General features: G+C 41.0%; 2 protein-coding genes across 3 annotated transcripts in view; one reads left to right on the top strand and one right to left on the bottom strand.

The window, feature by feature from the left end:
• LOC122418856 (uncharacterized) overlaps positions 1-12494 on the top strand; it is a 34311-nt gene extending 21817 nt beyond the window's left edge. For both annotated transcript variants that reach the window (XM_043432937.1, XM_043432938.1), the window contains 6 exons: positions 4195-6286; positions 6613-6976; positions 7083-7279; positions 7406-7795; positions 7881-8089; positions 8379-12494. In XM_043432937.1, the coding sequence (XP_043288872.1) occupies positions 4195-6286; positions 6613-6976; positions 7083-7279; positions 7406-7795; positions 7881-8089; positions 8379-8454 (3328 nt within the window). In that variant the 3' untranslated portion in view covers positions 8455-12494. The remainder of the gene's footprint in view (positions 1-4194; positions 6287-6612; positions 6977-7082; positions 7280-7405; positions 7796-7880; positions 8090-8378) is intronic.
• Positions 11675-16410, bottom strand: Naglu (N-acetyl-alpha-glucosaminidase). Its single transcript, XM_043432939.1, has 13 exons — positions 15792-16410; positions 15510-15688; positions 14988-15206; positions 14659-14886; positions 14501-14564; positions 14280-14425; positions 14091-14175; positions 13838-13987; positions 13615-13757; positions 13387-13546; positions 13079-13269; positions 12498-12883; positions 11675-12354 (listed from the first exon to the last, which is right to left on the bottom strand). The coding sequence occupies exons 1-13, from the start codon at positions 16023-16025 to the stop codon at positions 12236-12238; spliced, it is 2304 nt and encodes a 767-aa protein (XP_043288874.1). The 5' UTR covers positions 16026-16410; the 3' UTR covers positions 11675-12235.
• Between the last annotated feature and the right edge of the window lie 89 nt (positions 16411-16499).

Below are 16499 nucleotides of genomic sequence, written 5' to 3'. Positions count from 1 at the left end.
GTATAAAATTTGAATGCTTCCGCGTGGGCTGCTCTCTCGGTTAAAGTAGATCATGCCCGATCGTATTTTATGGGTGTCTAAATTGGCTCGATTTTTACTTCCTAATTAAAGATATTATCACTCTAAATTACTGTCAGAGTTATTTATTCAAAATTGTAAATGCATTATTTCAACTTATTTTTTGGCGAATGAAATTACAAGCCATTAATTGAACGGGGGTCGATCACTGACTGAACCCCAAATTTCATTCGCCCCTGGCGAAAATACTGTGGTTTTTTATGCAAAAAATCGCATTAGAGAGCGCAAAAGGACAACACAAAGGAAAATGGATAAAAAAAAGTGTTAATAAAAAGACAGAAGGCCATGACAGGAATGGCCCAAGCCAAGAAGAAACAAATTGCTGAAATAAAAGCAAATGTGAGATCATGCGAGTGCTCATCACCAATTTCGTTCAATCTCTAACGTAATATATCTTCATTACTAGTAAGACAATCGTCTCAAATTTTTTCCCCAACCTTCGTTATATACTTCATTGTTATTGAGTACTTTTTCATAAACTTCGTAACAAGCATTCATTCGTTATATGGAAAGATGAACGATTTTTTACGCACAGTCCCTACGCAACCCTGTGTATTTTTCTTCATATTTAAACACATTTATCTCAATAGCCCATAAGACAAACCCTTCAAAATTTGATATGCGTGTAAGTCGACTGCCCATTTAAGCTCTGTCTAAATTTCAAGACTCTCTTAAGAAGATTGTTTCGTGGATGGACTACCTTAAAAAAATTGAAACCCATTGTCCCCTGTTGACTTTCATTTCTTTCTTCATCCGGAGTCTGCGTTCATTGAATATTCATGCAGACTGTTTGAAAAATGTGGAGTCGCCAAATATTCTTATGTAATGAGCATGAAAAAGCATTAATAAATAAAACATTCGCGACGGATCAAACGGTCGCGCAGCTCAATGCAACGGAGATATCGATTGCAAAATGTACGTCGTTCTCTGATATCGCGGCACATATAATAATCGTCGACAAACATTTTCTTTCCTCTTTCCCCATTACAATATCATCGCGCCACATATTTCGAGTTAGAAAATAAAATGAGAGATCCCACGTTAATAGCTGAAAGAATCACACTTTCGTTACCGTATTAGAACCTCTTTGTGGCGTTGCGTATTCATCGCCCATATCGGTCCACGCGAGTTTCTCTGGAAGGGAATGGCGCGTGGTGATCGACGATTCTTGTCGTTACGAAGGCACGATCGCGAGATGTGGATGCGGCGCAAGCGAAAAGGCGTTGATCGCCCGCGAGATTCGATAAATAAATTGATGCGCTTTACGGCCTTTTTGATCGGAGAGGTGGACGGATTCCCAGGCTCCTTAAACTCGCCTCTCTCGCGCTTTGATTTATCACCGTTCTCTCAACGAGGATGAATCGATCTTGACTCGGTTAGTGCGCTCGCTAATATTCCTGCGTTTTCTCGTTGAAGAAACCACATCGCGTTTTAAATGCAAAAGTCCTGTTTCTTGTCTGCTTCGCCTTATGTACCGATAATACAAAGGCTCGCTTTCTTATCGAATGTGTTTATCGGGGGAGTGAGAAGGAACGATAAATAAACGATGCGAGGTCAGACGGCGCTCGTGCGTCAACTACGCCGATAAAGACGATAAGAAACAGCTCGCTAGAAGAACGACGTCGCGAATTCGTATCTTCCTTCTATACGTTGACAAGAGACTCCGCTCAAGATCGAGATCGAAAGAAAGATTCGACACTTTTTGTCAGACTACGCGATCGCGCTATCGCGCTCCTTTTATGAGCAACGTCTGTTCGAAGCTCTGTATTGGATGCGTTACAGATCCTCGAAACATATGGTCACAACACACACTCCGATGCTGCTGATCTTGATTAAATTGATTGAAACCCGTTTGGGGAATTCTGAGGTTGTCCGGGGGTCTTCGAGAAAAATAAATTGCACTCGAACTCCGTTATTCGTAATCTTTCAATGGATCGGTAGCACGAGACTTTTCTAGGTCCATCGAGTTTTTCCTGAGCAGGAGAGAGATCCTTCATTTGGTCAATGAAAAATGATGCCAATGAAGATTATTCAATTTGATTCACTTTGCTCATAAGCATGTCCGTTACGACAAAAAAAGTTTCCTCTATAAGTAGGCATTTCGATGAAAATGTGGACAGCAATTTATAGAATTTCTGGATCCGCTTGCCATATATTTGCAGATCCCCAAGGGACCCTCTTGAGGGCTTCGAATTTAAGAGTTTCCCTCCGGACGTTGTAAAACGGCACGCTCGACCTTATCGTCTTACTCGTGTCATTTGAAACGTAAATCTTATATTTTATGTTATCGAAATATATTCAAGGAGATAGTTAGTTGGAGTTGATAAATGACCGCGCGCAATAACGGCGAGGAGATAAAAATCTGCATATTTTAAAATAAGTACAAAAAAAGAGTCAAATTTTCATGAACATTCCGTAAGAAGTTTTTGACATTCAGATAAAGAAATGTTGTCAAGCTGCCAGATAAAATTCACTGTCAAGTCAAAAAAGTAGAATGCAAATGAGAAAAATTCTCTCATGCAAAATTCACTCTGAAATATTACATCGACAAAATTAAAATTGTGCGGCGAGGCAAAAATTTGCTTGCTTGAGTGTCCGTCAGGACGGACTGGTATATTTGACATGCTCCGTTTTCCTCGTTGAAGATATGCTACCGCAGGCACGTGAACTTCTTTCCACGTTCAAGTGTATCACGACGATCTCCAAAGTAATTTTCAAGCTCAAATTCACCGTTTATTGCTCTTCCTGCAGTCGAATTAAATTACCGCTTCGATTCCGATTCTGTTCAATCGAAGGAGTGCTGCTTAAAAGAATGGAGAGATAAAATATCGATAATTGTGGAGGTTGAGAAGCGATCGGGTTCAGTTCGAATTTCGAGTTGCCTAAAATCCTCGTGAAGCTCAAAATCCCTCACTTACCTCAAAGTTCTCGTGTTCCCAGCTCCCCCTGAATGCACAAGGGTTTACCGAATAAATGAATAATTAATGAATTCTCGGAGCGCTAAATGATGGAAATTAGTTCAATTTCAGCCTCATAAAAATTGTTCTCACACCTCTGGGACTACCCGGGTAAGCGCAGAGGCAGCGAATGCCAAGATCTGCGGAATGTCATTTCAAGTTCTTTTTTATGCGTATTCCGTCAGATGGGATCTAAGCAAGAGGCATGTTTCCCGACGGTGGGGACCAGCTACAGCACAGCTCTTGTGCCGGGTCGCATCTCCATCGCCTCTCCTTTCCTGCTTCTCTCCTCGATCTCTCTTTTTCTCGGTTTTTCTTCTCTCTTCCTCTGCGTTGAGGAGAGTGCAGGTGCGTGCGGTAACTTGCAATATTACGTCGATCTATAATCTCATACGTCGTCGAATGCAGGTTGTAAAGCGCACGTTCACGTCGCGAAACTCACGACGTTTTGTTCTCTCACGGCACGCAGCCAACAATAATAGTCGACACCGGCGTGACGCTTTCAGAATGCCGCTTTTTATGACCTTTTTTACGCTCTCTTGATGCGGGTTATATTGGCAAAGCTGCGCAGCACATCGACACCATAATTCTTTCGTAAATTCCTCATAATTACACTCGCCATCTGTTTTTAATATTTCACGTATTCACAATCAAGAAAAAAACTGGATTTTTATTGAAAAAACACGAAGAAAAAGAACATTATTCTGAGTGAGCGGGGAAATGAGTTTTAGTTGAGTATAAAAACTTCGTCTTTATTCGAAATTGAAACGTCTGTAACTTGAGGATCTTTAGCAATGTTTCGCATGACGTCAGTGAAACAGTTTGTCTCCACTCTGAATCGTTTCATCGTCGTCCGAATGAGCTCAGCGAGACAATTCTATTAGGAAAGTTTTTTCGCAGTGTTTTCTATCTAGAGTCGTAGGTTTTTACCGAACTCTGGAAGTTTGGAAAAATGTTTGCCTGTGGATGTGTCATTTGTAACGATTCATTGAATTTCATGAAGTTTGAAGGAGCGACGAGTCGACACAGATTTTATGAAAGCTTCATTCTTACAGTAAAATTTAATAAAACAAAAATTTTTTTCATTTGAATAAAAAATTCAACATTCTTTTCAACCTTCGAAATGAAATAATCGAATTCGAATGATTTATTTTTACAGACACGTGGCCGTTGACAAGGAATCACCGGGCTGTTCTTCGTCGAGATCACTCGGTCAGTACCTCGAGGAGAAGCCAGCAGGAAGATCGATGCTCGAAAGATCGACGAGTTGTCAACCGGAGCGCGGAAGCTCGAAGAAATCAGAAGCATTGCCGGTGATCCACGATTCGATAAAATCACCAGTGGCAACGAATAGCAATAGAAAAACGTCGCGAATTTCCGATTTAATTGACGGAAAGTCCGGTGGGCGAGTCGAAAGTTGTTACAATTCGAGCACCAAAGCTTCGGAAGACACCAGTTTGAATGGTGGCCTGCCAATCTTGACCAACATCTGTAATAATTCATCTCCAGAAACAGAGTTAGAAACATTCAAAGAAAATTCGTCTCTGAGAGCTTCGGAGTCTACGGATGTGAACGAAGACGAGGCCTCTTGGGAAGAGGATTTACCCGAGAGAATATACGAGGTAAGAAAAGACAGTGCTTTATACATCGAAGAGAGAAATATCGAGGGTTTAACGATAAGAAATAACTCGCTTGCGGTCGGAGCAGCGGAGTCACGATCTCTCAGAACTCTTGGCTCGTGCAATGTCTGTGAAAACATCGAAGAAAGTGGAAACTCAAAACTATCGAAGCCCCGTGCTAGACGCGAGAGCAGTGGTTACTTCAGCAATCTGGGTACGTTCGACGAGGATCGATGGATCGCGAATACGATGGATCTCGGCAGCCAACAAGATCTCATAACCTCGAGAGACATATCGCGCGAGAGACGAAGATCTTCCACGAAAAACAGACTTCCCTTGATGTACAATCAACCGCAGCAGTCTGTCCAGCTTCCAATTGGTCCATCCTGTGGCCAGCAATCGACCAAAATACCGAATCTAATTTACCCGGGGAACCACTACATCGAGGAAACTTGCCAATCACTCTCAGCTAGCGAATTGTCATCTGTTGTTAAATCATTGCGCACCGAAATGCCAGATATCGAGGAACAAACGAGTTTTGATCTCGACAAACCTACGAATTGTGACGCAAGAGACGACAGCGATGCAGCTTCAACTTCTGCAGATGTGAACGACGATTTGGAAGGGAAAATATCCCAACTGTCGATTGGTGATGTACCAAAGATAGTGAATGACGAGCCGTCTCCAATTGATGACTCGAGGAAAGAAATAATTGAAGATTTCGTACAAAGCAGTACTGAAGAAGCGAATAATTCAACGAAAAACGTGTTCAATATTGTAGATGAAAAGTGGAAAAAACAAAATCGACGTACGATTCCGCATCAGCACAGTTCTCCGACCACAAGGGATACGGGATTTGAGAAAATCGTCGAAAATCCGAGCAGCGAAACGGAGCCGACAAAATATTTCGATTGTTCATCTACTCTTGAAAACTATACGAAGGTAGAAGCTCCTCAGGCGAGTGAGGTGACTTCGGACGAAGACGACAATGACGAGGTCGTCACAGCGGTGTTGGAACCTCTGAGAGGGAGAGTTTCTGCACCGGATTCCGGAAAAGCTTTACCAAAACCGATCAAAGTTTATCAGCTGCTATCGACCCAATCGGAAGATCGCGGTGACGATGATCCGCGAATCTTCGACCGCAGAACTTCCTTACAAATAACAAGGCGCAACGAGGACGAAACGATTCGTCAAACTTGCCAAAATTCCACTCCCAAAGAGCACCAACGAAAAGGTGCGTTGACAGCTGATGAGAAGAAACTTATTCATGCTGACAGTGTACCGATACTCAAGATTCTTAGCGCCTCGGACCCTGTGGAAGAAAGAACCGAGTGTTGCGATCCTATCTACGGGAAAAATTCGCCTGGAGCATCGGCAATATTTTCAACATCCGGCGGACCAGAATTTTGCACTGACAAACGATTGAGTGTCGTAGAAAAGGTATCCGGCTCGACGATTCCCGCTATCAGACCGATTTATCCTTACTGCCCTTATTCACCTTACGGAAGCCCTCAGGGATCGCCGAGGAGCAGTCGAAAAAGACCACTGCGCGAGAGCCGCAGAGTTTCGATCGACAGCCGGCAAGGCGCACTCCAGCTCAATCAATACAAACTTCTCAACAACATTGGTCAGGTAAATACATTTTTTTATTGCCGAATCCTTGGCCCTTGGGCTCGGAGGTTTCAATACTTTCGAGTAGTCCAGAAACTAGTCCAGGAGTGCAAGGAAATTTTTCAGAGTCCTTTCGATCGCTTTTCTTTAAACACAAAAGTTTTACCATCAAATCTCTACCTTATTTGTTATGGAATTCGTTTTTTTCTGTTGCAAAATTCCTATCAACGATGGTTCAGAATAATAAATTTACGTTGGAGAAAATAATAAAATTTCATGTCCTTTCAATTGGGAAAGCCTTAAAAAATGTTGACAAATTTTAAGATTCGATGAATGAATATTTTCAGGGATCGTACGGGATTGTGAAATTGGCGTACAACGAGGAAGACGATACGCATTATGCGATGAAGATTCTGAGCAAGAAAAAGTTGATGAAGAAAGCCGGAATATTCGGTAGAATAGCGCCTGGCCGTAAAAGCAGTTCGAATCCATTGGCTAAAGTTTATCGTGAAATCGCATTATTGAAGAAACTCGATCATCCGAACGTCGTGAAACTCGTCGAGGTGCTCGACGATCCTGATGAAGATAATCTTTATCTTGTCTTCGAGCTCGTTCAGAAGGGCGAGGTACTGCAGATTCCTACTGACAAACCACTCGACGAAGAGATCGCTAGAAGATACTTTCGTGACGTCGTCATGGGCGTCGAATACCGTAAGTTTAAAATTTATTGTTAATCGTCACCCAGTTTGAAACGAGTGGAGACCATTTTTTAATTAAAATGACTGATTTTTCTGTTTTTTTTTTTTCATCGGTCCAGTTCACTATCAAAGGATCGTACATCGTGACATAAAACCGAGTAATTTATTGGTGGACAGCGAAGGCAGAGTGAAAGTAGCGGATTTGGGAGTGAGCGCCGAGTTGAGAGCAGCTGGGGAGTTGTTGTCGGGTTCAGCCGGAACTCCCGCCTTCGCAGCCCCCGAGACGTCAACCCCAGGAGCTGAATATTCCGGCACAGTAAGAGAATCCGGTGTCTCAGTGTCTTCCTATCTTTTTGACACGTTTCACCATGCAGTTGATGGAAATTAATCGATTAATCGTCGAAGACGAAGATACTAAATTTAGACGTTTGTATGAAAACAGCTGTGCGATGTCTGGTCGATGGGCATAACGCTCTATTGTCTGGTAACCGGAAAACTGCCTTGGGACGGTTCCGGTAGCATCATCGGTGTTCAAGCTGCGATACGCTCGGAGCAGCTACGATTTCCGGAAAAGCCTTGTCTCTCGGAAGATTTGTATCATCTGATCTCGGAGATGTTGGCCAAAGATCCGACGAAGAGAATAAACCTGGTCGATATAAAGGAACACCGCTGGGTGACGAACAATGGAAAGGAGCCTTTGCCAAGCGAAACGGAGAATTGTCGGTTGCCGGTGACCGTAACTGACGAGGAAGTAGCGCGAGTGGTGACTCGAGTTCCAAAACTTGATACTCTTATACTCATAAAAACGATGCTGAAACAGCACAGCTTTCAGGTGACCCTTTGTCCACGTTTTTCGTTCGTATTCAGACTCTCTCACCGTTTTCGCCAATAATCAACAATTTTTTTAACACTTACAGAATCCATTTTTACCGAGGAGAACTGTTAGAACAACCGCTGACACTGTCGCAGATGTATCGATGAAACAGCAACGTTCAACCGATGTTATGGATTATCCAAAAGATTCGGCCCCTCTTATCGAAAATCTGGTGACCAAAACTGAGAAATATCACAGCGCAGGGAGAAGCAATTCCGCACCTGATAGATACGAGTGGCAAACGAACGGACGGTGGGCTCACACAAATCTTGACAGTTTTGAATTCTGTTGATATGACACGAAGAGTGTATTTTTTTTAAGGAATCGGGTTTCTGGTTGTCAAGTGCAATGGAATTTTCAACAGCAACTTTCGTTATTAAAATAACACGAATATTATTGCATCATTTCTGTCAGCAGTCTAGTAAATTCATATTAATTTGCTTCAAAAGTTAACAATGAGTTTTCTCAGTGCTTCCGTAATCTTCATTTTTCTGAAGTCATTAGATTGTTTATCTAACAAGCGAACATCATTTTTCCACAGGCAAATGTCGAGTGACTTGTTATTGCCGCCTGTGACGGAATCCTCGAGTCAAGAGACAGAAATGGAAAAACGGTGACATCATGACGTCGCTTTATCGCTGAGCTTTAAGAATAGTCAAGAATGTTAGGGAACGCAAGGACCAACGGTGATCCAACCGGAAAGGCATGCAGAGACGCGCACCCTCGTCCTTTCACATTCCCACTTAAATCATCGAACCTTAAAAATCAAAACGTCGCTGTTGAACCAATTCTTAAAACGTAATAATTCTCGAAACGAACCAACGAAACTAATCTTCCACCGTTTCCCTTTGCCTTTTTTCTTCGTCCTTGAATCTCGTAGTCTAATGAATACATATACATATTATATTATTAGAAAAAAAGTAGAGACTCGGCGAGCCTTGGGTCAGCCAGGGTCCGTTGGATGTGCTTGTCCCGCGAGACTCTGCCGCCGAGTCTCTTGACAAATTTTTATCTGGCATGTTTATTATCCTGCCAGAAAATATATTGCCGTGAATAGCTTTATACAGTGTAAAAATATTTGGATTCTGTTACGTGTGATCGGCTGCTGCATCGTTGTTAAGATACTAATTAGATTTTTAAATGGGCCAAGGTGGAGAAAGATTGATGTCGACGCTGGTAGCACTCTAAAACGATTTTCCAAGTGATAAGCCTTCTTAGAGGACTACGAAAAAAAAAAAACAAAACAAAACAAAGAGTCAAAACGAAAAAGTAAAACGTGTGGATAGTACTTTCCAACGGAGTCATTAGGGGGACCAGTATCGAGAATTCGAGCTTAGATGTTAAAGTAAGTGAACCATTAGCCCGCAATGCATACACACGAAATGGCGTCGCATAACTTGCAACGAAACTTCTTACTGTTCGTTGAATCTGCAATTTCATCGTATGCTACGAGGTTGAAAAATTATTGTGTTCCCAGTTACTCGTGGCGCCATAAAACTTTTCAACACTTGAATGAAAGATCCGTTGAAAGCAACACTGAATGCATAAAATTCAGCAAAACTTTACGCCACGTACGAAGCGTCTAGCTCTGATGTGTGGATTCTTTTTAAAAGTACTTTTCTCAAACTTCGAACGATATTTGTCCGTGTGTATGTTTACTGCGGGTATTTGACGCATTCTATAACGTAATTTTAGTGAAAAATAGCGAAAAAACTGGTTTAAGCGACAAGTACCATCTTCCAGTACCTTGATAGAAAATTGAGTGATTATTCATTGCATTTGGATTGGTGATCAAGTGCAATATTATTACATTGAGTTCATGACGACGGGAATGAGTCTTGTCGAAAGTGGCGATGATTTTTATCTCGTAATTCGACGCGATTAACATTGTGTACGTAACGATCTCACATCGCGTTTATCCTGACGCGTAATTGATGTAGAAAAATTGTGATCTCTCCTTCTCTCACGCAATTTCTAACTATTTTTGAAAATATGCACAAAATACTTTTTACCTACGATATTTAATCTCTACGTCATTTCGACTATCGATACTACAAAACTCTCTTGATGTATGTTTACGAAAGGTGTGCTGCTTCGATTTATCCTCGTGTAACTTCGAAACCATAACTAACACATGATTCATATACCATATTTCACTTGAAACTTTCATTAATAACGGTACCAAAAGATATGATAGTAACCACCATGAAGATAACTAAAAGTTCGTGTCCATTTATCGTTCTTCGAAAAAATGATATTTTTGTCATCGTCAATTAGAACTTTAGCAGTTCTTGGAGAAAAAATACAAAATTCATAGACGGAGATAAAAATTTATGAGAAATACTATGATAGCATAGCCACTGGGTATTAATACTCTGAAAATTTTCATCGAAAACGGATCAATTCGAAATTTGGAACGAGGACAAAAATGATATTTCAATCAAATTTGGATGAGAAGTTTTTACATTTGTAGTGGAAGTCACTGAGTGCTAACGTGGTTCTTTAGAGCTTTGCGAAACGATTGTAATTCTTGATAAAATTTTATCTCTACCTACGATTTTTGTTACGTAAAAATTTTTATTTGAAGATCATAAATCTGCTTAGGTTCTTATTCGATGTGAGAAAAACTGAGCGTAATTATATGGATTGTTTTGTATGAGAAACAGAAGGTGATGTTGACTCCGCTGTTATGCTTTTCATCCATAGCTTTTTTATATCAGACAATCAAGCCTGTAATATTAAATTTAGATACGACGGTACATCGAACATACAAAAAGAGTCAAACGGACGGGGATATATATTCTGATTATATCGTGTATAAATGGAATAGATATAAGAAATATCAGAAAGTGACCAAGTCCTCCGTATATTTCATAATAAAAAACGTTTATTCGTATATGCGTTATCTCACTGTTCGGACGCCGTTTTAGAAATAAGATCCGATTTTCTATGAGATGTTAGCCCAAGTACGACACGCCGTTTGCTCTCAATATTTGTCACCATTTTTCCTCAACGATGAGCTCGTCGAATGGGATTTTACATTGAAAGGGAATAATTTGGAGATCGATTTGAAAATCGACGAAGGTTCAACTTCTTGGAATGAATCAATCGTGATGTCCGAACGTGGCCGGATAAATTTTATTTTGCAACGTGACCAAGAAAGTATCGGAGTAATTTTTCGTGACTAACATTTTAGTTGAATGCATTAAAAAGAAGGAAAAAACTCCAATGGAATATCTTGTCCATTTGTGAAATCGAAGCGTGTGACAGAATGTATAGTAGAATTGAGAGCATGTAATAGAATTTGTTGAGAACTTTGTTGTCTTTGAAAGAAATATCGTTGCCTAGCGAGGCCACTGAAGGTTTTCTTCATCTTTTCGAATCTTTTTACTGAGCATTTTACAAGACACATTTGTAAAAAGCTTGCGAAACCCGATCATTTGAAAATAGATTGAAATTATTCTTTGTATTCAAACTTGAAACACTTTTAAGCTGTAATTTCGCCGCTGTCACGTTTACAAGTCGATTTCCTCAAAAATATTCGAAAGCTTGAATATGAGTTTTTCAACATGGTCTAATAATCCTGGTTTCCACTATGATGGAAAAATCTTTAAAATAAAAATTTATTGCATCGTTCCATCCCCGACAAGCAATGGTAGAGAATCTTGCATTTTGACCCGCTTCGTCTGAAATACCTCTGTAAATGACTATTAAATGTGAAATTCTACGTCCTGAGGGAATTCTGAAAATTATGAAGAAATCTTGAGACTAATGGGTTGGCAAGACTACGCTGGCGTAATAATCTTATTATAAAATGAAAAATACTGCGGCGTGGAATTATTTGGCACCAACGTTTATTAGTACGCACAAAAAAAACATCCAATGTTGCGTGAAATGTTGAGAAATAGAGAAAAATGAGTGCTTTGATAATGCATCGGGAAAATTGCGTGTGGGCAACTCGGCTGTGGGGATCGCATAATTAAAAAATTGATAGCGGAATCATGCCTCGGAAGAGATTCAGTAGACGTCTGAAAATAGCTGCAATGACTACTGAAATAATTCGTTTTGTGTGAAAAAATGTTTAAAGTTTTGATAGTTGAGAGAAAAACAACTCTAAAAAGTGAAGAAAGTGGTTCGTCACTCTGGCAGATTAGAAAAATCGGTAAAACTAATTAGAACTGTGATTCATGAAGAATTTCTAAACAGTCGAACTCGAATATTCTTTCTGCTGAGCGATTGTAATTAATGTCAGTAGAAAAGTAACTTTATCATGATTTTATTTTCATACTTCAATGAATGATCATTAATTCATTGAAATGAGGATCGAAAAAAGGCTAAGGAATATTCAATTGGTACCATGAAATGTCAGAGTGACTGGAGTATGAGTAAATTTGTTTGTCACATTCGTCCAACCTTCTTCGATCTCGAAACTCCTTTGCCCCTTTTATTACGAGGTTTGCCGATAACCACTTTTCTCCACTTCTTATTCAGCTCCACAGCGACGTCGACGCAATTGCCTGAACAATAAAGAAAGAAAAATAAACGAAATCAAAAGAAAAATTTATGTACATGTTGTATACAAGTGATGTCGATTATATTTGCTACAGGTGCAGTGCTCATTGTCGATAATAAAAGGTGAAATTTAATGAAAAAACCATACCTTGAGGTTTTACTGGATACATTTTTCTGCTGAATGTAAATGGTTCCTCAACTCTACGAAACATCGCACGATTGATCTCGCTCTCATTGAACGGTTTATTCTCCATCAAGGATACGACGAGAGTACCGAGAAACAATGACCAACGTGGTTTGAAATAATCCACGATAACACCGGACCATTGTTTGTTCGCATAGTCTCGAATTTCTCCCCTCGGTCCCCAGAGTGTAATCTGATTTCTCGCGTTATATTCATACTGATTCGATTCTTCCGGATTCGTCGCTAGTGATTTGGCATCCCTCAACCATTTTCCTAGCAGAAAATTCTCGCTGGATGCCAATATTTTCTCGAGATCGTCGAACACATCCAGCAATAAAAACGAGTTTGATCTGTTGAGAAAAAAACAACTTGTCTCTCAACTGTGATTGTCAATTCCGGAAACATTCCGTGAAGGACCAATATGGATCTACTTTTCAAGTATATCACAAGATCGTATCGTACGATTGCACGAATGCTTTAGCATCGACGCAACTGACGAACTTTTTATTTCAGTTTTTATTTCATGTCAACCCCCATATACTAACCGTAGTGAAGTTAAATTTTTCTTGGCATATGCATCTTTAATTTGTAGATAAATATCTTCAGCTTTTAGCTGTAAGGCTTGTCTCGTTACGTCAATTAAATCGTGCTTGTAAAATATGCTGCTCGACATGTCGTCTCGAGCACTCGTTAAATTGTCCCAAGCCACATAAAAGCTTTCTGGGTTGTACCAAGTCTGTGAAAACATAAGAATTGAGTCGTTTTCGTCTCCGCGTGAAGGAATTTTTGGACTTGGATTTGATTTTTTATTTCATAAGAAGGCCTTAATTAAGGTATTCGTCAGAGGCTTTACCCAAGTATTGATCTTCAAACTGGGTCGTCTCGTAATCACATAGTGACCTCTGATTCTCTGGATACCGGAAAAACGATAAACCGTTCGACTCAAAACTCGCCAGGCTGCCAGGGAGGCTTCGTTACTCGAACCATATCTTCGCGTGGAGTAATCTTCAAACCTGCAACACGTTTTCGGGGTTTCAACGACAATTTTCATCACCCGGATGCTGGATGATAATGTTTTTACCATTGGATCAAATTAACTGGTTTCTTCCTGTAACCCATTTCGTTCATGAGCTCGTAAATAACGTAGTTTTGGTTTATGCCTTCTGGCGTCAGACCCGTTCCGATCATGGTGCTGTCGTTCATCGTACGAGCTTCGAAAGTTCTCTGAAATTTGATTATCATTCGATCGTCGTCCAAATTCGAGTTGTACTCAGTACTTTTCTCAGTGCAACGTTCGATCAAACCTCATTGACAATTTCTGCGGAGCCAAACATCCCTAAAGTGCCTCCAAAATTATGGAGCATGCACCAGATGAACGGTTGGCCGAAATACGACTCGAGCCTCGCGTACTGAGGAAACTGCTCCGATTGTAGATCCAGGACTATCATTTTGCCCTGAGAATTAAAAGGATTTCAAACGATCGTTTCATCGGTCCGGTACTCGTCGTTTCAATCGACAATTGGCCGAACTAAGTGGAGGAATTTAAAAAATACTTGCGATAGGCACAGACGTCACAAAAGCCTCGACACGTGGTTCAGTCCAGAATAACATTTCGTGAACAAACAACCATCCTTGCATCAGCCTAAATTTGTTCACGTACTTCAGTATTTCGAGCCTTCAAAATTTCTTAATATCTAATCGAGTACTCGCCGTGTTTTGACAGCACTAGCAAAGTGACAATTTTACCAAATCGCTTGAGGATCGACGTCTGTCATCGTGTTGAATACAGCTTGGCCGATGTTCCGCAAACTTGCAAGATCACTGGCGGGGGGCTCATTCTCATTGAAGGTGTCGCAATTGTAGACGTGATCGGTCCCAAACTCATCGATATACTGAGAGGAAAATGACGATTAACATCGCGAAAAAATGCTACCAATGATCAATCGATCGTTAAAGTGTGACGATACCTTGCGCAAAAATTGACTTCCGACTGTTTTGAAAAGGGGATCCGTGGGTGCCAACAAAAACGGACTAATAAGATGGGGAAAATCGTTTTTATTATTTGGTCCTGCTAGTCAGAGACTCTGGGAAATATTTTCATTGCGAAGGAGAAAGGTTGACTGACCAGCAGTATTTGTCAGCAAATTTGTTCCATTTTTCGATTTTCGTAACATTGGCGCTCGGATATATTCTGGTCAAAGCACGTGGAACGTGGCCAGCAAATGCTGGAAGTACAGGAATTATGCCGAGCTCTCTCATTCGGGTGAGTATGCGGTGCTGAAGCTGAAGAGTTAACTCGTGCCAGGAAGGACTCAAAGGGCCACCCCAGCCTCGTATATTTCCCATTCTGGCCCTGGCGAATTTATAATTGGCAAGTAAAATTCGTGCAGAAATTCAGTGAAGAAAAAACTCGCGTGGGCGTGCATCGAAAGTCCAAGGTCCATTGATCGTTACCATGGTAAGAACGCTGGTCCTCCGAAATGTTCATTTATCTCGTCGACTGTCAATCCCATTTCTAGGTAAACTCTTTGCCAAATAGCTTCCTGACCATGGAATGCGAGAGCCAAATTGATGCCATTCAAGGCCATCCAGTCTATATTTTTCTCCCACTGGTCCCATTGCCACCACGTCGAACTGTACCCCGCGGTGCATACGTTCTGGTAATATCGAAACCTCAAAAAAAAAACAACGCAATTTCATTGATCAATATTCTAAATCGAACTTCGAGATTTTGATTGTTGTCATTTTATTCGCGAGCTTATTAGTCTGACTTTCTGGTGAAATTCAGTTAACCCGTGCACAGTTTTCATTAAATTTTGGACTTTTCTTCCTTTTTAAGGATCAAACTATTCGCTGGGTTTTTTCAAGTGGAGCATCGAGACGGGAACTCGGTTAGGATTGCGTTGAAATCGCTGTGATTAGGGATTGACTTTTGCAGGACGCGTGAAAACTTTTTCATATTAATATCCTGCTCACTTGTCGTTCGAAGTCACAGTAACGTCAACTTGGGGTAGAGCACTTGGCACGTCGACTCTCGAGCCTTCCCACGCGACATGAGAGTTGCAGAACTTTTTTAAATAATAATTGAAGCCCCAAGCTGCAGCGACTCCCGAAGTGCCGGATATCTGTATCAGATCCGAAGGGGTCGACGATATCTGCGAATGCGAGATAAAGCTCACTGAAGATGTGAAGAAAATACGAGGAAAGACAAAACTCTTTTCAGGCCGATTTCGAAGGAACCGAATTTTCATTTATTACTTTGAACGTATCCTTTTCCGGAGGTCCCAATTCTGGATCAATGACGATCTCAAACAACGTAGCTTTTTCACCCACGAATCTTTCGATCAACTTGTGCACCGCCCTCGCTTGGATTTCCGACGATGCTCGAGGTCTCAAGTGACCCAGCGTACTTCGAAAATCTTTTGCAGAGTCTACACCCAGCCTCGCAAAATGGCAATGGACAAAGAGTAGAAAAAATAGCAATATCCCCATTTTATCGATAACTTTTGAAACCACCGCTCTGTCAAGGCTTTTATGATGCTCTTTCGTGCTCCATGGACACCACTAGCTCACTCTCTCACAATCTTCGCACAGCTTTCACTCGAATCTGTTACGTATCCACTCCATTCTACTCTCGTCAGCTATCATTCACTCCCACTTATTTTATTTCTTGAATCGTACGACTCGGCAGAGATTCTCTCAGCTCCTCCTTCCCTCGGAGGGGTCCAGAGATTACCACTCTTCTTTATTTAAGATTATAACTACTTTAACCGACCGGCACTCAATCCGTTTGTCCAAAGTATCAAGCAACGTCGAAAATATTTACGTTCAATGTCCCGATGGAGAGGCCTGCCAAAGTGCACTTTAAGTACGCTCATCATGAATGAGCCAGCTGTACTAGCCCTGATTGGATAATTCTGCTTTCATCCTATTTTTGGACTCGCTGTCTCACCAAAATTACGCAAC

The sequence above is a fragment of the Venturia canescens genome, chromosome 1, assembly GCF_019457755.1.
Source record: "Venturia canescens isolate UGA chromosome 1, ASM1945775v1, whole genome shotgun sequence".
Lineage (NCBI taxonomy): Eukaryota > Metazoa > Arthropoda > Insecta > Hymenoptera > Ichneumonidae > Venturia > Venturia canescens.
This window is presented reverse-complemented; position numbering and strand designations above follow the sequence as displayed.